At 38.1% G+C, this 22,394-nt stretch overlaps 1 protein-coding gene across 4 annotated transcripts in view; it reads left to right on the top strand.

The window, feature by feature from the left end:
* The window catches only part of PHLPP2 (PH domain and leucine rich repeat protein phosphatase 2), a 73,053-nt gene that overhangs the window by 2,650 nt on the left and 48,009 nt on the right, over positions 1-22,394 (top strand). For 2 of the 4 annotated variants that reach the window (XM_059903731.1, XM_059903732.1), the window contains exons 2-3: positions 4,847-5,124; positions 15,221-15,354. In XM_059903731.1, coding sequence (XP_059759714.1) covers positions 4,847-5,124; positions 15,221-15,354 — 412 coding nt within the window. Of the gene's footprint in view, positions 1-4,846; positions 5,125-8,346; positions 8,398-15,220; positions 15,355-22,394 lie in introns of those variants that run through there. The other 2 variants (XM_059903733.1, XM_059903735.1) reach the window with 2 other exon arrangements.

A 22,394-nucleotide genomic window follows, 5' to 3' on the forward strand; every position in this document is an offset into this window, starting at 1 on the left:
TCTTCCCTCTTGCATCTCCCTCCCTCCTACCCTCCCTATCCCACCCCTCTAGGTGGTCACAAAGCACGGAGCTGATCTCTCTGTGCTATGCAGCTGCTTCCCACTAGCTATCTATTTTACGTTTGGTAGTGTATATATGTCCATGCCACTCTCTCACTTTGTCCCAGCTTACCCTTCCCCCCTCCCCGTATCCTCAAGTCCATTCCCTAGTAGGTCTGCATCTTTATTCCCGTCTTGCCCGTAGGTTCTTCTGACCATTTTCTTTTTTTTTAGATTCCATATATATGTGTTAGCATACGGTATTTGTTTTTCTCTTTCTGACTTACTTCACTCTGTAGGACAGTCTCTAGGTCCATCCACCTCACTACAGATAACTCAGTTTCGTTCCTTTTTATGGCTGAGTAATATTCCATTGTATATATGTGCCACATCTTCTTTATCCATTCATCTGTTGATGGACACTTTGGTTGCTTCCATGTCCTGGCTATTGTAAATAGAGCTGCAATGAACATTTTGGTACATGACTCTTTTTGAATTATGGTTTTCTCAGGGTATATGCCCAGTAGTGGGATTGCTGGGTCGTATGGTAGTTCTATTTTTAGTTTTTTAAGGAACCTCCATACTGTTCTCCATAGTGGCTGTATCAATTTACATTCCCACCAACAGTGCAATAGGGTTCCCTTTTCTCCACAGCAAATTGCTATTTATAGTCCTTTATAACTGTAGTTGGAATATAAGTATGAGATTTTTAATATTCTTTAAGATTATTGGGAGTATCCTTGAAGCAGAAATTTCCAGATGTTTGGAAATTTGGAGAGTTTTTTTTTCTTTTTTTTTACTCAGTCTGTAGAAGAAATGAAGTTATAATTAATCTAGTCAGTGGATTCTGTGAGACGTGTTTTTTCAATAATAGTTTCAGGTTTTTATCAACATAATTTGTGTGTATGGCTTTTAAAATCAATTACTACCAAAAAGACTTCAATGAACTGAAATATTCTTCCCCTCTTTGTCTCATCCACCCCTTTAGCATGTATATTCCTAGAGATGAGCCCATATTCTAAAGTTTTGAATGCAGGAACATATCTCCTACTTTAGGATATTTCACAGTCTAGTAGAACTCACTGAGTATGAAGAGTTACTTCAGTAGATCCTGTTCTACCATGCATACCTGAGAGTTAGTTCATTGGGCGTTTAATAGTTTATCACCTTTGAACTGATCAGAGCCCTCATTTTTAGAGGGTTAAAAGTGTAAAACTGAAGTGGGTACTTAAATCATGGCTTACTCTGAAGATTTCGGCTTTCTAGAAATATCTTTAAGTCTTAAATGTGCTCTTTATACATTTGTTTGATGTGAGGATGATTATAGTTATGTTGCCTTTTAGAGAAACTTGTCAATAGTTCTTATATAAGAGTAAAGGGAGGAAATAAAGTGTTCTCCATCTAGCAATTCCAGTGGAATAGTGATTCGAAAAGCTTCAAGCATCTCAGAGGACAGAAGTGACCTTTCCAACATTTACCTGATGGTTTAGGCAGTGGAGAAGGAAGCACTAGGTAATTCAGCAGTAACTAATGATAGCTAAACAGTCCATCTAGATTGTTGCCAGAAGGCTATGCTTGCTTGGTATCTAGGCCTTTAAATGCCCATTGGACAGGTTTAAGAGAATGATATGTACTGAAGTTTTAACTCAGCAGTTTATTTTCATGGAGTGGAATATATCATATAAACAGGAGATACATTCTTTGACCAACAACACATGGGTTTCAACAGTGTAAAGTTCTTAAAGACTTTATCTATAGTCTTAAGGGAAATAGATATACACATTAAAAAATGACTGTTAAAAATCCTCACAGAAGAAAAATCATGGATGAACTGATGTAATACTTCCTGGGGTCTGCCTTGACTTTTCTAAGATTGAGAAGGTTAGTGGGATATTATTTGACCTTAAAAAGTTTTTTAAAGAAGTTTTTTGGTGGATGTGTGGAGTGGTGTCCACTGGCCCTCTCTTAATAGCAGTAAGCAAAATTTCTCTCCACCGACTGCAGAATGCAGAGCTTCTTTGTATAAATGTTACTGCACCATATAGAATACTGTTTTCAGACGGTTCAGTTGATCTTTACCGAAGATTAAAAAATAAGGAATATTTAAAATCACTGTCTAATTATGCAGTGGTTAAGATTATTTAGTGGTGCAAATATGATTGTCCCTGTGTTTATAAAATAAGTGCTCAAAAGCCCTTTGTTAATTCTGAGATGTTCAGCTTTGAGAAAATGCTCTTGATGAGAAGAAAGACACCTAGTTCCCACTTGTAGCAGGGGTTTATCCTACTTACCTAAAGTTAGAATCAGTAATAATCCTCATGGTTTTGATTAGCTATACTCAAATCCCTAAGATCTGTAAAATGATCGATTCACGTATTATCATAAATTTAAACAATGAAGCCATTCTCGATTTCTTGTTTTTCTTTCTCTCCATGTGGGGAATACCTTCTAACTTTTCCTTCCCCTTTCTTTATCATCTTCAGAGATTTAATTTTAGGCGCTACAGTTATCCTCAAATATTTAATCTCAGTAATTACAAAAATAATATTTGCTTTATTTATAGATATTTCTGTTTTCCAGTGAGGAATAGAAGCAAAAGTATTTTATTTACTTTGTGGCTGATACAGAGGAAAGATGATAGGGTTTCCTATAAAAATGGAGATTTTTTACCCCAAGTTTGTTCAACTTCTTACTAAAGCTAATTAGGCTAAAGTACAGACTGGGAATAAATGTCTGTGACATCACTGAGTTCTGCATGCATCTCTGGGCCACCCAGGTGCTAAGGTACTGTAATAGGTTCTCAGTGTTTAAGAGAAGAAGAAATACCAAATAAATAATTAAAAGCTCATTGTGATTTACATGGTAATGGAAGTATGTTTAAGGTGAAGAAGTTCTGTGGAGGAGAGTGTAGAGTTATTAATTCTTTTTAATTAGGAGGAGAAAGCAGGGATGGGAGACATGGAAAGCTCCACAGAGAGGGTGACATTTGAGTAATTTTGAAGAATATTCAGATGGACAAGATGGAGAAGGACATTTCAGGCAAGTCACAGAATTGTGAAATAGTTGGTGTGTTTGGGGAGTTGGATATGACAAACAGAGTGAAATACAGTGGGGAGTGGCCCTGGAGAGGTGTGTCAGTGTAATTGTTTGTGGAAATTAGTTTTTTATTAATGGGAATAGAAATGGCCCATTTAAAAAAAAATAGAGCAGGTAAATATTGATCTTTAGAAACGTTATATTACTGTAGCAGTTGTTTTTGCTTTGAGATAATGTGACTTCACAATGTATATGCATACCTAAGTTATCAAATGCAACAGTAATTTTTTTTTTGAAACATGAAGATAATGGAAAGAATATTTGTGCAGTATTGTGTTGATTCTGTAATTCCTTATTTGGGATATGAGGCAGAGGACTAGGACCCTAGAGAAACTTTCAGTTTGCATATGGAGACATACAGAAATGTTTATCGCAGCATTGTTTCCAACAGTGAAAAATTAGAAACAAACTAAATGCCCTCAGCAGGAGAATGGATAAATTTCAGTGTATTCGTATAATGGAATATTTTTCAAAAGAATGAGCAGGGTGTATTAATCATAGATATTATCTCTAAACCAATGTTGAATCAAACAAAAAAAATTACAGGGTGAAACATAAGTATGTTAGGTTTTAGATAAAGTTTTAAATCATGTAAAACAATATAGAGTTTATAGATATATATGTATATGGCAAACATAAAAAATGCATGGGAGGACTTTCCTGGTGGCACATTGGTTAAGAATCCACCTGCCAACGCAGGGGACACGGATTTGAGCCCTGGTCTCGGAAGATCCCACATGCCGTGGAGCAACTAAGCCCGTGAGCCACAACTACTGAGCCCACATGCCACAACTACTGAAGCCCACTCACCTAGAGCCTGTGCTTGGCAACAAGAGAAGCCACCGCAATGAGAAGCCCATGTACCGCAACGAAGAGCAGCCCCCGCTCGCCACAACTAGAGAAGGCCCATGCTCAGCAACGAAGACCCAACACAGCCAAAAATCAATCAATCAATCAATAAAAATCAGAAATTAAAAAAAAGATGCATGGGATGACAAACACTATAGTAGAGTGTTTATTTCTGGGGAGAGAGGGAGGGGAATGGGATTTTTTTAGGTAGGTGGCTTTAGCTATATATGTAAGGATATATCGTATGTATGTTCTTTAGAATCATGATCTGAACTAAATATGGCAAAATATTAAAGTTTGTGAAAATTAGGTAGTAGGTACACTACTGTTGTTCTTGACATTTTTCTGAAAACATGAAGAAAAAAAAAGGTCAGAAGATGACTGACAGGGACTTCCCTGGTGAGGAAGAATCGGCCTTCCAATGCAGGGCACATGGGTTTTGATCCCTGGTTGGGGAATTAAGATCCCACATGCCGCGAGGCAACTAAACCCGTGCGCCTCAAACTACAGAGCCCACGTGCCCTGGAGCCTGTGCGCCACAATTAGAGAAAGAAAACCCGCACACCGCAATGAAGTTCCCGTGTGCCGCCACTAAGACCTGACGCAGCCAAAAATAAAAAAGTAAAAAAATTAAAAATAGAAAAAAAAAAAGATGATGGACAGAGACATGAACAGCTAGCAGTAAAGAGAATGAAATTTTTCAGTTTAGGGATGGGCATGGCAGGTGCAGAAGGCTCTGTGAGAGGAGGCGGTACTGAGTCAAGTATTGGTGACTACGGAGTGGAAAGGCGGGCTGAGGACTGAATGTGTCTAATTCAGTCAGATATTTGAGCTAATGATTTCTTTTTCCTGACGTTTTTAGAGAACTATGAAACGCAATGGGAGCAGACATTGTCTGAATAGGAGAAGTAGGTTTGGCTCTCGAGAGAGAGACTGGCTGAGAGAAGATGTGAAGAGAGGCTGTGTTTACCTGTACGGAGCAGACACCGCCACGGCCACTGCAGTCAGCGCCTCCTCCGCTGCCTCCTCCTCCTCCGACTTACATCTTGTCCTTTGCACAGTAGACACGCCAACGTCAGAAATTTGTGCTGGAGAGGGAAGGGAACGTCTTTATTTGCAGCTTCATGGAGACCTGGTCAGGTGAGGTCAGAGTTTTACCACTAATTCTCCTGCAGTATAAGTCACATGTGTTTCTGCTTGGAAGTGGGCTTTAGGATTTTATTCGTGCTGGAGCTGATGATGGTTATGGGGTCACTAGGCTTGGAAAAAGATTTGTCCTTGGAATGCTGACATTAGGATTCTTGAATTTAAAAACTGTCAGTGAAGGAAAATTTGATAGTTACTTCATTTGGATTATATCATAGGTCGGATATCTAAATTTAAAATAAATATTTTTTTAAAGTTTTTTAAAATTAAACTTATTTATTTTTGGCTGCATTGGGTCTTCGTTGCTGTGCGCGGGCTTTCTCTAGTTGCGGTGAGTGGGGGCTACTCTTCGTTGCGGTGCACGGGCTTCTCATTGCAGTGGCTTCTCTTGTTGTGGAGCACGGGCTGTAGGCACGTGGGCTTCAGTAGTTGTGGCTCGCAGGCTCAGTGGTTGTGACTCACGGGCTCTAGAGTGCGGGCTCAGTAGTTGTGGCTTGCGGGCTTAGTTGCTCTGTGGCATGTGGGGTCCTCCCGGACCAGGGCACGAACCCGTGTCCCCTGAATTGGCAGGCGGATTCTTAACCACTGCGCTGCCAGGGAAGCCCAAAAGAAATATTTTTAAAGTTTTTAAGTAATACATATAAACAGAATGAAATAGAAATGTATAAAAGGAAATAGAATGAGAAGTACTTATGGTCATGCATGAGTATGTGTCATTATTTGTATATAAATTTTAAAAACTAATGGTGCTACATGCAACATGTCAACTTAATATCTCTTAGAAATCTTTCCATATTAATATTTATATAATTTTCACTTATTTAATGGCTAAATAGTATTTCATTTTATGAATCTACCACAATTTTAGCTGGTCTCCTATTAATGGACATGTAGGTTGTTACCAGTTTTTTACTACAAGTACTGCTGCAATTAATATCCTTGTACCTGTGATATTTCTCCCATGTGGAAGTCATCTGTAGGGTAAAGTCCTAGAAGTGGAATTGCTGGCTCAGAGGGTATGTGCATGTTTAATTTTGATAGATTTTGTCAAATTCCTCTTCATAGAACTTATACTTTGATGAATAATATAAAAGTATACCTATTTCCCCCTTACTTTCTCCAGAATATGTTAAATTTTACATATACAGACACATCCTCATGCACGAGCACATACTTGATTGTGAATAGAAATGATTGTCAACAGTTTTTAGAGAATCATAAATTCAACATTCCAAGGACAAATCTTTTTTCAAGCCTGATGACTTAGAATTTTGCAAATCTGATAGGAATTTTGTTATTTTGTTTTAATTTTCATTTATGTTAATGAGTTAGGTTGAACATATTTTCATAGGTTTAAAAGCCATTTGTGTTTTCTTTAAAATCTTTTATATAAATGTGAAGAAAAAGTAGTCTCATAGTAGTCTTATACTGTGCGTATGAACTCTTTTATTCAGCTTTTAAAAAAAAAAACTATTAGTTCTTTGAGTTAGACCTCGAATAAGAGCTCCTTAAGTGCCTGACCATTGACTTTCTCTCCTCCCCTTTCCCTGTAATAAATAAATGTCTCAAAACAGAATTCACAACTGTGGATTCAGTACTGTTGAAAGTGAGAAAGGAGGCTCCCACTTACACCTAAAAATGTGGCAACGATAGTAACACCTTTAGCTGAGCTAAACATTGATATCATTTTAAAGTCTAAACTGGGGTTTATTATGTGTTCCTTTAGGATTTGGACTAATTCCTGAAAAAGTAGATTAGCACTTGAATGTTTTCCTTGTTCACCAGTTAACTACATTTCCTAAATCCATTTGTAAAATGAAAAGATCAGACTGGGTGATCCTTAGGCTTTTCTAAATCTTAACACTGATTCTGATCTAATTTTATCAGGTGGAAAGCCTTGACCTACATTATAGCTGGTAGTGATTGACGGAGTTCAAGTATTTAAACCTAAGACTTAACTCATCTGTATACCAATGTGCGTATATACAAAAATACTAGAAAAGTGGAGAAAACCCCACTTGAATTGGCTTGCTACTACTAGTTGTGTAGTTAGTTAAGAATCCAAATGTGACACAATTTACTTTTGTGAATCTAAACTGTACTTACAATGGAGTTTGTCTCTTTTTAGTCCTGTAGCCTTGATAATTTTGTAATGAAATAGCTCTTCGAAAGCATGATTGATTACAAAATAATGAAAACACTGTTGAACTGTGGTTTGAAGATATGAATATATTTTCTTTTTTAAAAAATTAAAAAAAATTTGTACAATTTTTAAAGGTTATACTCCATTTGCACTTATTATAAAATATTGGCTATATCCCCTGTGCTATACACTACATCCTTGTAGCCTGTCTGACACCCAGTAGTCTGTGCCTCCCACTCCCCCCCCTTCCCGCTGTGTTGCTCCTTCACCCCCCACTGGTAGCCCCTAGTTTGTTCTCTATATTTGCAAGGCTGCTTCTTTTTTGTTACATTCACTAGTTTGTTGTGTTTTTAGATTCCACATAGAAGTGCGATCATACATTATTTGAGATCCGAATATCTTTTCATTGCTGGAGTAGGAGCTCAAGAAGCCTCAGCCAGCCAAAGAAATGATGATGATAGATTTTAGCTAACATTAAGTGTTTTCTTTGGCTAGTTAACGGGCTTACTGCTTTACGCACATTTTCTCATTAAATCCTCACAGTAACTCTAAGAGAGGTAGGGTTATTCCTTTGCAATGAGGAAAATTGAGGCTCTTCGAGAGGTCCGGTAACCTGTTCAAGGCCAGGCAGGTACTGCCAAGCAGTTGGAATGTTGACATCATTCATGATAGATGGCGGACTTCCTTCCAAGTAAAGGCCCTCCCGGAGGGGAACTGGCACAGTGTGCCTTACTCAGTTTCACTATTTAATCATAATTGTTTAAAGATCTTTTTTAGACGTCTTACTCAATGGTTAATTGCTTGAGTTCAGTCTTATGTTTATTGCATCAGAAGAATAGGTACTTTCTTTGTAATAGCCCTTCATAAGATAGTTGACAGTCTAATGCAATATCTTTTTTTAATAACATTTTTTGCTGCTTAATGAAGTGTGATTTATGTTCATTGTAGAAATTTTGGAAAAATGAAAAAGTATAAAGAGAAATAATTTTCATTGCTTGTGCTTTTTGTAGATTATCTCACTTAATCCTCATAACAATCTTGTGAGGTAAATACTTTCCCCATTTTATAGATGAGGAAAATGAGTCTTAAAAGAGTTAATCATCTCACCTAGAATCACTCGGCTGGTAAGTGTAGAGCTGGAATTTGAACTCTGGCATTCTGACACCAGATCCCATATATTACCTCCCCCTTCCCCCGCCATGCTGACATTTTTTTTCCAGATCTTTTTCAAAATGAGTGTGTGTGTGTAATTTTTTAAAATTACGTATTTGGACCCACACCATATATTCAATTTTATTTACTGCTTACTTCAATTAATTTCCTTGTGTCATTAAAAATTCCTTAGATACCAGTTTTAATAACTACAGAATATTCTATTTTATGCATATACTATAACTTGTTTAAAATTTGAGACATTATATGCAGAAATGGTGTAGAGCTTGGATTCTGGATTGAGAGCGTGTGTGTTCAAATTGGCTCTGTTACTTTGCAAGTTGCCTAACGCTTTGTCCTCAGTTTACTAATCTGTACAATGGAGGATGATAATATTTACATTATAGAGTTATCATGAGGGTTAAATAGATTATACATGTTATGAAGATTAAATGAATTAATACTTGTAACGCTTCTTAAACTCTAATGTCCAGCTGGGGAGCTTGTTAAAATGCAGATTCTGATTCATTGGCTCTGGGGTGGGGCCTGTGGGTCTATATTTCTATTAAGCTCCTAAGTGATGTGCTACACTTTGAGGAGCAAGGAAGTAAACTACTTAAAATGATGCCTGGACCTGGTAAGTTCTCATTAAGTGTTACCTGTTTGGGTTGTTTCAAGTCATTCAACACTTAGAAGTAGTGTGATGACTAAACCTTTGCCCATGACTCTTTACGTTGTTGATTTCCGTGAACTACATCCTAGAAATGGGATTACTGGCACTAAAATTACCCCATGTTTTTCCTAAATCATCCATGACTTCCTTCTTTCCTCACTCTTTTTTAATCATGGACTTGTCACTTGAATTTAACGGAGGGATTACTAGTTTATAGACTTTTAGCACTTGAAGGAACCTGAGACAGATATCTGCTGGCAGGGGTCTTCAACCCCTGGAACTGGGCCGCACAGCAGGAGGTGAGCAGTGCGCGAGTGAAGCTTCATCTGCTGCTCACCATTGCTCGCATTACCACCTGAACCGCCTCCTGCCGCTCCCCACCAGCCTCCCCGCCACCGGACCGTAGAAAAATTGTCTTCCACGAAACCGGCCCCTGGTGCCAAAAAGGCTGGGGACCGCTGCCTACTAGTAAAATGAACCTAACCTACCAGCCTCACCATCCACTGCCCTTTCCATCCGGAAATACGTGTGGGGGCAGGGCTTTTGGTTATCACAACTACAGGGGAGGGTTACCAGCATCTAGGGTCAGCATTCAGGACAGGGAGCCTTAATGTCCTCAATGTGTGGGACCATCTTGTACAGCAAAGAATTGTCCTGCCTAAAAGGCCAGTAACTTCCCCATGGGAATCACTGAAACCATTTTCTTTCGTTTTATGGATGTGCAACAGAGGCCTGGAGAGGTCAGGTCCAAAGCACATTCCTGCAGCTAGCTGCCTGGTGCTTGTGCTCTAGTTGGAACACAAGTATCCTGTCTCCCAGTCCAGTGCCCTTTACATGATACTATTTGGTCTGTCTGTTTTATTGGACTGTTTAAGTGACAGATGACTCAGTAGTGAAGCTTAGTGTAATCATTGCCTTCTCTTTGAAAAGTTGTAAAAATATCACATGTGAAATGAAGTGCCCTTTGGCTCATGGTCATAGTTTTACTTTTATTTTCAGTCATCAAAATGACTAAGATTTCTGTGGTTGATACACTATCTTTTAAGATAAGCTAAGAATCAATAAAATATATCTAACAGAAAATTATGCCCTCAGGATTTGAGATCCTGAGTTCTAATTCCTTTACTATCACTGACTTGCTGGGTGACCTCTTAACAAGTCAGGAAAGTTTTGTTTACCATATCTTGATATTGTAAAAGTGGAATGAAAAGCCCTGTTTCAGGATACATACTGAGCTGATTAACCCTGAGGAAGGAAAAAGGAGATTATTTTTGTTTTGTGTTTCATATTTCTGTACTATTTTAAAGCTTTAAAAGAATGTGTTACACATTAAGTAATTTGTTTTTATTAAAACTTTGTTTCGTTTTTACATTTTAATACTTCTAAAATCAGTGTGTATCTTACAGTTGTTGGAAGGTCATAGTCTAATTGGCAGTGTTTTTTCTTTCTTAATGGTTATTACAATGCCATCTGGTTTACTGCAGTACAGTTCTGACACTAACCACGCAGAGTTTGCACAAACTTCCTTCACAAGTTAAAGGACATTACACCTGAAACTAACACAACGTTGTTAATCAGCTATACTCCAATATAAAATAAAAATTAAAACAAACAAAAAACAAGTTAAAGGGCCTGATCTCCAACAAGACCGCCCTGACTTTACACTCTGGTTGCACTTCTGGCCAACTGGATAAAAATTTAGGGGGCTCCCATGACCCCTTCAGGTTCAGTAATTCACTAGAATGTATCACAGAACACAAGAAAGCAATATTTAAGATGACAATTTTCGTATAAAGGATACAAATCAGGACCAGCCAAATGAAGACACACATAGGGCGAGGTCTGGGAGCATCCTGTTACCCTCCCAGCACATTAGTGTGTTCATCTGTTCATCCATCGGGAAGCTTCAGTACAGAGTTTTTATTGAGGTAGTATAGGGTAGGCTTGATTGATTTAATCATTGATCAGGTGCTTGAACTCAAATCTCCAGCCCTCCCCTCCCCCAAGGTCGGGCTCACTCCAAGCCCCAGCCCTCTCTTCACGTGGTTGGTCTTTCTGGTGACCAGCCCCCATCCTGAGTCAGCTCATTTCTTAGCATAAACCGAGGGGTGATCCAAGGGGCTCATGAATGACTAAGACACTCCCATTACTCAGGAAACTCTGAGGATTTAGAATCTACCCCACAGGAACCAGGGACTACGAAGGCTAGAAAGACTCTTATACAACAATGATGCATGGAGATAGTATATCTTTCAAATGATGATGTATTAGACTAATGACGTACAGTAATTTTAAAACATAACTTTTTATGTTTCTTGATGTAAGTTAACATATGAAGTGCTTTTAGCTCTCTTCTGCATAAATTTTTTATCTACATTTAGAATATAATATTGTTTCCCTAAAGGAGGCTAGGCTTTGTAAGGAAACCGACACAGGTTCAAACCCTGATGCCATATGTACTAATTGTGTGACTCTGAACCTCATTTTCTTATTTCCCAGTTTTGTAAAATGTGAGATACTTCCCAGCATAGTGTCAGGTATGGGGTAAACATTCATCAAAGTATCCTTGTTGTTTGTATCATGATCTGTATTGTCGGTCTTAAAATTTTGCAGATTTTACCTTTATAGATGGCCAGAGATTGAGTTTTAACCTGACTTTGATGTAGAGAATGCTGCTCTGCTTTGTTAAGGTCTTGGATACAATATGTTGGGTTTTAATAATGTATACTTTTGCCTCCCACTATTAACTGGAATTCTTGTGAAATGATACCTGGAATGAAATGTACTCTTCTCTTACCTCTAACTTAACTGTGGACGCTGTTCAGATTGGCTAAGAGCTACAAACACTGTTGATAGCATTACTGTATTGGTTGGCTGGTTTCGAGAAAAATAACCATATGCACATATATTCAGATTTACAAGGACTATTGTAGCTCCTTGAAGCATTAGAAGTAAACTAAAACTGTTAACAATAGTCATATTGTCTCTTCTTAAAGCCCTAGTGGAAGTATTTCAAATGCTGAATGGAACCTTTCTTTGCTAACATACTCTCTCCTACACCTGTTTTGCAGTATATATATTTCCTTTGATTTGTGAGAGATTTAACACGCAGCTAATTAGCAGCCTGTTAAACTTTTGGAACTTTGAAACACAAAATTGATCCGTAAGCATATTACAGCATTTCCCTCCCCCATACTCTCTACTCTCTTAAGCAGATGAGTTTAATGAGTAAATGGAATTAGTCCCTCGTTTTACTTGTTTTTGCAGTCCTTGAACTATTTCTTGTTTGCTCATTTATGCTGAATTAATAAGAGCAGATGTTGAGATTCTTTTGATTTTTTTTTCCCCTCCCACCAGGGAAAATACTTTCTTTAGGTGGAAGTATATAAAGAGGGTTTCCAAAATCTACAGAGCCTTTTTAGACCAGGAAATTTGATCAGGTAAAATATGTCAGAATTAGGATATTTCCATTTCTCCTGGTTTTCCAGAGAGAAATAGGAAAATTGAGTTAGTGAGCTTTAGCCTGAAAGTACTAATAATATTTCTTGGTCTTGGATATGTGATCATTATATGGAATTATATTTAAATACATTGAACTCTGTATCCAAAAATAATAGCAGCGTTCAGGTAGAATTTGTATTATATTAGCAAGGTGTCTTAAATACCTGAAAGAGCCCTGAGTTTTAAAAGACCCTAAAGATCATCTGGCCCAACTTGATTCTTAGAGGAAACTCTTCTAAAGTGTCCGTGACAGAGGGCTCTCTAGCTCTCTGTGAGCTATTTTGAGAGGTAGTCTGTTTCATTATTGGGCATCTCTAATCATTAAGGTTCTTCCTCATTTTTTTTTTTTTTTCTTCCTCATTTTTTAATCAAGTCTACCTGTGCAACTTCTCCTTGGTCCTAGTCCTATTCTTTGGAGCAATCTAGATAGAGGAAGTCTAATCCTTCTTGACATTGGAAGGTAGAGAGAGCTCTTTATGCCCTTGGTCACCTTGTCTTCAAGTTAATCCTTCAGTCAGTCTTCCTCTTACATGGCTAACTGACCCGTCCAGGATATAGTTTATTAGAAGTCTCTCTTAAAATGCATCCTTCTTAGAAGAATTCTACCATTGTACTGGGAAGGTGCCTAATATTGTCACAGCCCTTTGTGGATTTTTATTTTATTTGACTAGAGAGTAATTGTAACTGATACTTTTATTCTGAAAAGTTTATTTTTCATTTCTATTAAATTCAATATTTATTGGTCTTTGTAGGCTTTTAGTTCTTTGGTCATTCCCCATGTAGCAGTTCTGAGTTGATGGAAACTGAAAGTCAGAACTGAACAGTCAGGAGGGGCCAGGTAGTGGTTTTACTTTTATTTTTATTTATTTATTTATTTATTTTAGATTTTTAAAAAAATGTTTATTTATTTGGCTGTGTTGGGTCTTAGTTGCGGCATGTGAGATCTAGTTCCCTGACCAGGGATCGAGCCCTGGCCCCCTGCATTGGGAGCGTGGAGTCTTAGCCACTGGACCACCAGGGAAGTCCCTATTTTTATTTTTTACTTTCTGTACTCATCAATATGATTTCCATTCCTAAATTACCATTTTTTTTTTTACAGTTGTTTATATTCCACTTTCTAGTATTCCCATTTCATGTTTTTTTAAATTAAAGCATATTGCCAACCAGTATTTTCTAGTTCTTTAACCACAAAACACAGAGTTCCTTCATGTCTTTTTGCCATGATGGAAGGTTTATCGTGTTTCTTCTGGTTAATACAAGACTTAAGTTTTCTAAACAGAATCCTTTTAGGATATGAATAATGTTCTTCAAGATCTTTTAAACATACAGGCTTTCCTATACTTGTTTTTTGGTTGTTGTTTCAGATAGGGGAGACATTTTATTTTTATTCTAATTAAAATTTATTCCATTCCTAAGAATTTTTTGAATAATGTCAGTACATTATTGAACACTACTACATGCCAAATAATTTGCTAAGCACTTTATATACTATGTGATATCTTCTTGTAAACAAATAAATAAATACTTCTAATAGCAACTCTGTGAGTTAGGCACTACCCATTATACTGGTGAGGAATTTGAGACAATGAGGTTAAATAACTTGTCTAGGGGCACACATGCAGTTGATAAGTGGCAGAAGTGAGACTCAAGCCCAGGCAGTCTGACTTGTGGAGCTCATGCTCTTAGCTGCTGTATTTATGACTGTTTGCTTTCTGATAAAAGAATTGTAAATGAGCCGCCTTAAGTCTGTGTAATTTTAAAATATGCAGTGTCACCAGAAGCCACAGGTGATTACTAACATTCTGGTTTTACCTAGCTTTCAGTCAGAGCCATGTAATCTAATGATTTCTGGGGAATTCCTAGTTTTTATGGAAAAATCATCTGTGAAGCCAGAGGAAATATATAGGATATAGTCAGCAACCCAAAGTCTCCATTTATAATTGTGTTGCAGCTTATGTGAAATCAGTTATGGCCAGGTACCATCTTTTATATCTCATAATTTCAATTCGATGCCTTTAAGTTTGAACCAGAGGTTCTCAAAGGGCCCTCTGGGGGTCTCCAAGACTTTTTGAAGAGGTGCATGAGGTCAAAACTCTTTCATAATAATAATGAGATATTAATTTTCTTTTTCACTTTCAGTCTCATAAGTATACAATGGAGTTTTCTGGAGGCTACGTATCTGAGAATCTAGCTGTCTTCTATTAAACCAGCTGTTAAAGAGATTTATAAAATGCAAAACAATGCAAGTCTTCTCACTAAATTTGTTTTATTCTGAAAATGTAGTTTTCAAAAAATATTTGTCAACATGTAATGTGTTTATTGTTGTTATTTTAAAATGAATAAATAAATATTTAGAAATTCTTAAGTTTAGTTTCTCATTCAGTAAATGTCAATAGATACACCCCGTGTAAACAAAAGCTCTCTGGGGGCCTCAAAAACTATAGAGGGATCCCGAGACCAAAAACTTTGAGCACTGCTTGTTTAGATTAGTTGTATCATGTGATATTAGAGAAAAATCTTGATATAGAAGTAAAAATCTAGAGCATATTAAAAGATTTTAAAAATCAAACGAAGTGTGTTTATTACTTACCAAATATTTTTCTTTTGAATTGTGTAAGCAGGAGACTGGAACCTACTGAACGACCTCTTCAGATTGTTTATGATTACTTGTCCGGGCTGGGGTTTGATGACCCTGTGCGCATACAGGAGGAGGCGGCAAATCCTGACCTTGGCTGTATGCTTCGATTTTATGGTGGTAAGGATTTATCATTGGCTGTGTGAATACATTAATGACTTTTAATTGATTATTTGTACCTCTGTCTGTCTTCAGCCTTTTAAAAATATTTTATCCAAAGCCGTTTTTAAGCCAATTTACTAATGTAGTTAGAAAACAACAGCAAAAACAGCCTTCCCTTTTTATTTTTGCTCTTTTTGTTCTGGTGTTTTGCTGACTTACAGAATTGTTACGTACTTTTGCCAGCCTCTTGATCAAATCATAGCTTTATATATTTTCAAGTTCTTTATAAAGTCCATGAACTTCTGGAGAGTTCGAGAATGTTGAAGTAGGTGGTCATTATCATATATGACTTAACATTTGATGAGCACATCAGACGTGTATATTGTTGAATTTAGTAAGCTTTAAAATCTTGGATATTTTACATGCTCTTCTCTTTTGGTGCATTTTCCCCTATTGACTATTTTTCACCTGATCACTTTACTCATAAAGTTAGACTTAAGGAAGTCAGAATATTTCTGAATATTACTCTCCAAATATACATCAATAACTAATAATACTACTGAGTACCATTTTTTGACTGCTTACTGTGTGCTTTTATGCTTATGAATTACCCAGTTTACTCAGTATAGCCAACTTATGTTCTAGGAACTGTTGTCTCATTTTACAGAGACAGAGAGGTAAACTTGTTCAAGGTCATACAGCTAGTAAATAACAGAGCTATTTAACACTTAACAGTTTTGAGTTAATATGACCCATGTATCAAACAGTTGAACTAGTAACTAAGTTACTAGTATATGTAGGCATAACCATTTACTAAGATTCCCTGCTCTCATTCCTCAAATTATTGATTTAATCTGAACTCTTGTGACACACGTCACAAGCCAGTTTTATTAAGTGCACTTCATAAAAGATTTTATTTATAATTTTTCATCACAACAATATTTTCTGACATGTTCCTTAAAAGTTGGTTTCGTTTTATTTTATTTCCATTCATTTCTCTCCTTTGTTAGTTCATGGAGGGAGAATAGTTGCTAGGTTGATGTTAAATCTGAGGAAAATCTTTTAAGACTAATTTGAGGAACACAACTGATCTATTACTGTAAAGCTTGGTTAAAAAATAATAATAAATCTTGGATAGTAACATGCTCTCTATATGTGGTTGCACATAAGTTCTTCACTCCATGTTTTCATTCTGGGATGAAAGCTGAGCCTTGAGATGCTGGCAAGCTCATTTGCATTTGAAGTCAGTTATAATACACAACAGTTGGCATGATTGCATTAATTTATTAATACCACCTGATAAATTGTAGCATGCCTAGGATCTTAATATTCCCTTAAGAGGATATTTCCAGTAAAGTCAAAAAGAGTAACAGTTCGGGGGGCTTCCCTGGTGGCACAGTGGTTAAGAATCCACCTGCCGGGGCTTCCCTGGTGGCACAGTGGTTGAGAATCTGCCTGCTAATGCAGGGGACACGGGTTTGAGCTCTGGTCTGGGAAGATCCCACATGCCGCGGAGCAACTAGGCCCGTGAGCCACAGCTACTGAGCCTGCGCGTCTGGAGCCTGTGCTCCGCAACAAGAGAGGCCGCGATAGTGAAGAGGCCCGCGCACCGCGATGAAGAGTGGCCCTCGCTTGCCGCAACTAGAGAAAGCCCTCGCACAGAAACGAAGACCCAACACAGCCAAAAATAAAAAAATAAAAATAAAAAAATAGAATCCACCTGCCAGTGCAGGGGGCATGGGTTCGATCCCTGGTCTGGGAAGATCCCACATGCCGCGGAGCAGCTAAGCCTGTGCGCTGCAACTACTGAAGCTGCGCTCTAGAGCCCGCGAGCCACAACTACTGAAGCCCGCATGCCTAGAGTCCGTGCTCTGCAGCAAGAGAAGCCACCGCAATGAGAAGCCTGCGCACCGCAACGAAGAGTAGACCCCGCTCTCCACAACTAGAGAAAGCCCGTGCGCAGCAACGAAGACCCAACGCAGCCAAAAATAAATAAATTTTTTAAAAAAGTTCCAGTTTGTAGCACTTACTATATGGGGGGGGGGGGTCTTTAACAGAGAACATTTCCAAAAGTGAGCTCTTTTAATTCAGAGAAGCTAGTATAATTTGAGTGAGAAAACTACATTTGGCAAAGAGGTTTTTAAAGCTAGTTACTTTTGAAAATAGGCAATATATGTATATGGCACCAGAAATAAAAGGTTAAAAAAAGTATGTATGTGTGTGTAGATAGATAGATAAGGGTATTTTCTGTTGGCTGTGTAACAAATTGCCTCAAAATTTAATGACTTAGGACTTCCCTGGTGGCACAGTGGTTAAGAATCCACCTGCCAATGCAGGGGACACGGGTTTGATCCCTGGTCTGGGAAAATCCCACATGTTGCAGAGCGGCTAAGCCCGTGCGCCACAACTACTGAGACTGTGCTCTAGAGCCCGTGAGCCACAACTACTGAGCCCGCGTGCGGCAACTACTGAAGCCCATGCGCCTAGAGCCCATGCTTCGCAACAAGAGAAGCCACCTCAATGAGAAGCCCAGGCACCGCAATGAAGAGTAGGCCCTGCTCACTGCAACTAGAGAAAGCCCGCGTGCAGCAGTGGAGACCCAACGCAGCCAAAAAATAAATAAAAATTAAAAAAATTTAGTGACTTAAAATGATATTAAATATTTATTTTTTAATTTATTTTTATTTTTTGGCCGTGCCATGCGCAGCGTGTGGGCTGTTAGTTCTCTGACCAGGGATCAAACCCACGCCTCCGGCAGTGGTAGCACGGAGTCTTAACCTCTGGATCGCCACGGAAGTCCCGATTATATCATACAGTTTCTGTGGGTCAGAAATCTAGGAGGAATTTAGCTGGATGGTTTTGGCTTGAGTCTCAATGAGATAGTACTCATTATATTGGCTGAAGCTGCAGTCATCTGAAGGCTTGTGTGGGGCTGGAAGATTCACTTCTAACATGGCTCACTCATGTGGCTGTTGGTAGAAGGCCCCAGTTTCTCACCAGTTTTTGGCAGGAGATCTCAGTTGCTCACTATGTGGACCCTTCTCTAGGGCTGCCTAAGCGTCTTCTCGATGTGGCAGCTAGCTGCCCCCAGTGATGAGACACACACACATGCACATGAGCGCATGCATGCATGTGCACACAAACACACAACACACACACACATACACACAACACACAGAGGCATCAGTGTTTTTATGACCTAGCCTCATAAGTCACCATCGTTTTCACCACTTTCTGTTTATTAGAATTGAGTCACCAAATACAGCCCACACTATAGAGAAGGGAAATAGCCCTCACCTTTTTTTTTTTTTAGGCCTCTCCTTTTGAAGAGAGGAGTTGTAAAGAATTTGAAGTATTCTTTTTGAAGCAAATAGCTTAGCAATCAGCTTTCAATATTTCTTGCATAGAGTCTTTGGTGCTTTAGCTTAGAATATAGTGTTAATGAGGCCAGGGTCAGAGGGCCTAAGTTCAAACCAGTGTTTTGCTTTGTTTGCTGTATATGAAACGTCTCCGGTACTCCAGGGGCCATTGTGCAAATGCTAGTTATCAGTCTTGCTGGGGTGGGTGCTGGGGGAAAGTGAGTGGAGTGACTCAGTACAGATTCATGATATAAAAGCCTTGAAATAATGTGTGTAACTAAAGATGAGTAGGTAGTATGATCAATCACAGAGATTAAGAGAGCCCATTAATCAGCTCCTTATTGTGTAAGAGGAAGTGGCATCTAGAAGGTGTGATTTGCTAGTGAAGTTGTAGTTGTGGGGCTGAATAGCTCAGGTAGCATAGCACCCAGCCTGAGCATTTCTTTCTGTCTGGTATTCTCTGTACACGTTGTTTGAGACAGTTTCATCCAAGGAGCATAAACACAAACAAAAGAAACCAAATACAAAAAAATAAAAAAAAAGAAACCAAATACAAAACAATTGCATATATAGTATGTTTCCATTCATTTAAAGTTCGAAAACAGGCAAAACTCAGCCATATTGTTTAGAGATGTGTGACAGTACCACTCTCTGTCCATCCAAAGCTGCTCTTTCCTTCTTCCGTAATAAGACTTAGAGGTGGGCACATGACTGCCCAGCTACATCTTGTTTCTCAGTCTTTTGTGCAGTTTGGTGTGCACCTGTGACAAAATTTTCTTCAGTGGTATGGAGTGGAATTGTTGTGTGCCACTTTTATACCTGGTTCCTAAAGCCTCCCATGCATACTTCTTGCTCTTTTCCTCTTCTGTAGGGTAGGAAGGCAGTCATCAAGAGCAATATTGAAGTCATATGTTGAAAATGGCAGAGCCACCATCAGCAGGAGTTTCTCGACAGAGTTGACCCCTGGTAACCCAGACTGCCCACCCTAACAGAGAATTACATTTCTCTTGTGTTTGGGCCAGTATATTCTTTTTGTTACAGTAGTTAAAAATGCTATAACTAACACATGAATAGCAGAAACATAAAGAAAACAAGGAAATGATTATTATAAAAGTGAAGAGAATGGCTGACCTCTAGGGTAGAGGGAGGAAGTGATTCCTACAAGTAGAATGTTTGAGTTAATACAAGTATATACAGATAGTGGTTATCTATTAAGCAGTGATATATAATGTGATAATTATGATGTAACAATCAATTTGGTATATACCTGTTGAGAATTTTCTAACTTTTATTCCTATCTAATGTGTATTTGCAGAAATATATTTTGTTTACATAAATGCTGTCATTTGGTGTTGGTCTTCATCCTTTTTTTCTCCCAACAGTGTTTTGGAGGACTTCTCTTAACTATCTTCTATATGCATTTCTTTGTTGCGTACTATTGGATGTCATGTATGTATTATAGTTTATATAACAATTTCCCTAGTGATGGACTATTACAAATAACACTGTAGTAAAATTGCATCTTTGTGCACCTGTGTTTCTTTTTTTTTTAAATGATGTAATTGGAATTTTAATTTTATTTATTTTTTTAAATTTATTTATTTTTGGCTGCATAGGGTCTTCATTGCTGCGCACAGGCTTTCTCTAGTTGCGGTGAGCAGGGGCTACTCTTTGTTGCAGTGCGCAGGCTTCTCATTGCAGTGACTTCTCTTGTTGAGGAGCATGGGCTCTAGGCACGTGGGCTTCAGTAGTTGTGGCTCGTGGGCTCAGTCATTGTGGCTTGCAGGCTCTAGAGCGCAGGCTCAGTAGTTGTGGCGCACGGGCTTCGTTGCTCCACGGCATGTGGGGTCTTCCCAGACCAGGGCTCGAACCCATGGCCCCTGCATTGGCAGGCAGATTCTTAACCACTGTGCCACCAGGGAAGTCCCTGCACCTGTGTTTCTTCAGAGTAAATCTCTAAACATGAAGTTATTGGGTCATAGGATATTTATTCTCATTTAAAATACTAATAGTTACTACTGCAAAACAAAAGTATATCCCATCAGTATATCAGAGTACCCCTTTGCTCACAATATCACCTTTTAATATTATTAGCATTTAAAACTTTTACTAATCTAATGGATTAAATGTTGGTCTCATTGTTTTGATTTTGTTTACCTGATTACTAGTATGGTTGAATATTGTGTCATATTTACATTGATCTTTAAGTTTTCTTCTCCTTTGAATTAACCCTGGATATTTCTGTTGTTTATCCTTTTTCATATTGATCAGAAGGACTTTTGTATATATTCTGAATATACATCCTCTGTATACTGTATTTGTGACACATTTTTTTTCCAGCCTGTAACTTGTTTTGTAGTTTTACGTAGTTTTTTATTGTGCAGAAGTTTTATTTAATCAGATTTAGCCAGTCTTTTCCTTTAATACCTTTACATTCCTTCCCTATCCTAGCTCATAAACATACTCTATATTTTCTTCTAGTACTTTTATATTTTTAGAATGTGATATGAGGTAGGGATCTAACTTCCTTTTTTCTCTGTTGATAGCCAGTTGTTCCAACAATACTTATGAAATAGCTCATCCTTTTCCTGCTGATTTGAAGCATCACCTTTATTATTATTAAGTTCCTATACAGGCGGGGGTCTATTTTTGGACTCTATCCTATTACATTGATGTGTTTGTCTTATGCTAATACCAACACTATTTTTAGTATACCTATATGATAGATTCTGATAGTCGATCAGGAAGTTCCCATTCACTTTTCTTCTCTGAAAAATCAGGGAGATCTCTAGAATCAAAGAAATCTTTCTGAAGAAGTAGTATTTGGGTTGGTTCTTTAAAAATCGACAGAATTTCAATAATCAGAATGGAAAAGGAGGACAGAGGTGGGGTATTAGGAATTTCAGTGCATGTTCTGTGAATCACACACAGAGAAAATTTGAGTCCAGATTGTTTTGGGCCTTGAGTACAATATCAGGAGTTTAGCCTTCATTTGACAGATGGTAGCAGGAAGTGATGGGATCCAAGTGCGCCTGAGAAAGATGAATCTGGCACCAGAGTGAATAATAATTCAGGCATGAATTAGTAGGGATCTGAACTAGGGAATGGGAAGGAATCATTCGTGTAGAGACTTTTTGAAGGAATAGTCAGTAAGTGTTGATGGTTGATTGAAAAAAGGAGTTGAGGAAGAGAACCTAAGAGGCAAAGCCGGCTCTGAGGTTTTGAGGTTGGGTGGCTTTGGGAGACTGACAGGACTTGAGTTGTGAGAAGGATCTGGTTTGCAGGGATGGTGATGACTTGGTTTCAGGCATGTTTAATCGTAAATGGTGGTAGACATCCAGTTGGAGATGTCTGGCAGGTAGTTGGAAGTGTGAAACTAGGAGCTTTGGAAATACAAATCTGGGAGTCAGGTACATGGGAGTGTTAAATCCGTGGAAGTTGTTAAGATTATCTTGAAAATAATACTTAAATATAGGAAAAGAAGGAGGCTTAAGGCAGAACTTTCATTATAACAACTAGCATTTGTTTTATACCCTTACTATGTGCTGAGCATGTACTAAGGTGCTGAGCACTCTATGTACCTTTTCTCATTTAATCCTTACAGCCGTGTAGGTAGATATTATTACTCTGGAGAGGTCTTAACTGGTTCTAAATCTCTTCTTTTTTTTTTTTTTAATTAATTAATTAATTAATTAATTT

Source organism: Balaenoptera ricei, chromosome 19 (genome assembly GCF_028023285.1).
Source record: "Balaenoptera ricei isolate mBalRic1 chromosome 19, mBalRic1.hap2, whole genome shotgun sequence".
NCBI lineage: Eukaryota > Metazoa > Chordata > Mammalia > Artiodactyla > Balaenopteridae > Balaenoptera > Balaenoptera ricei.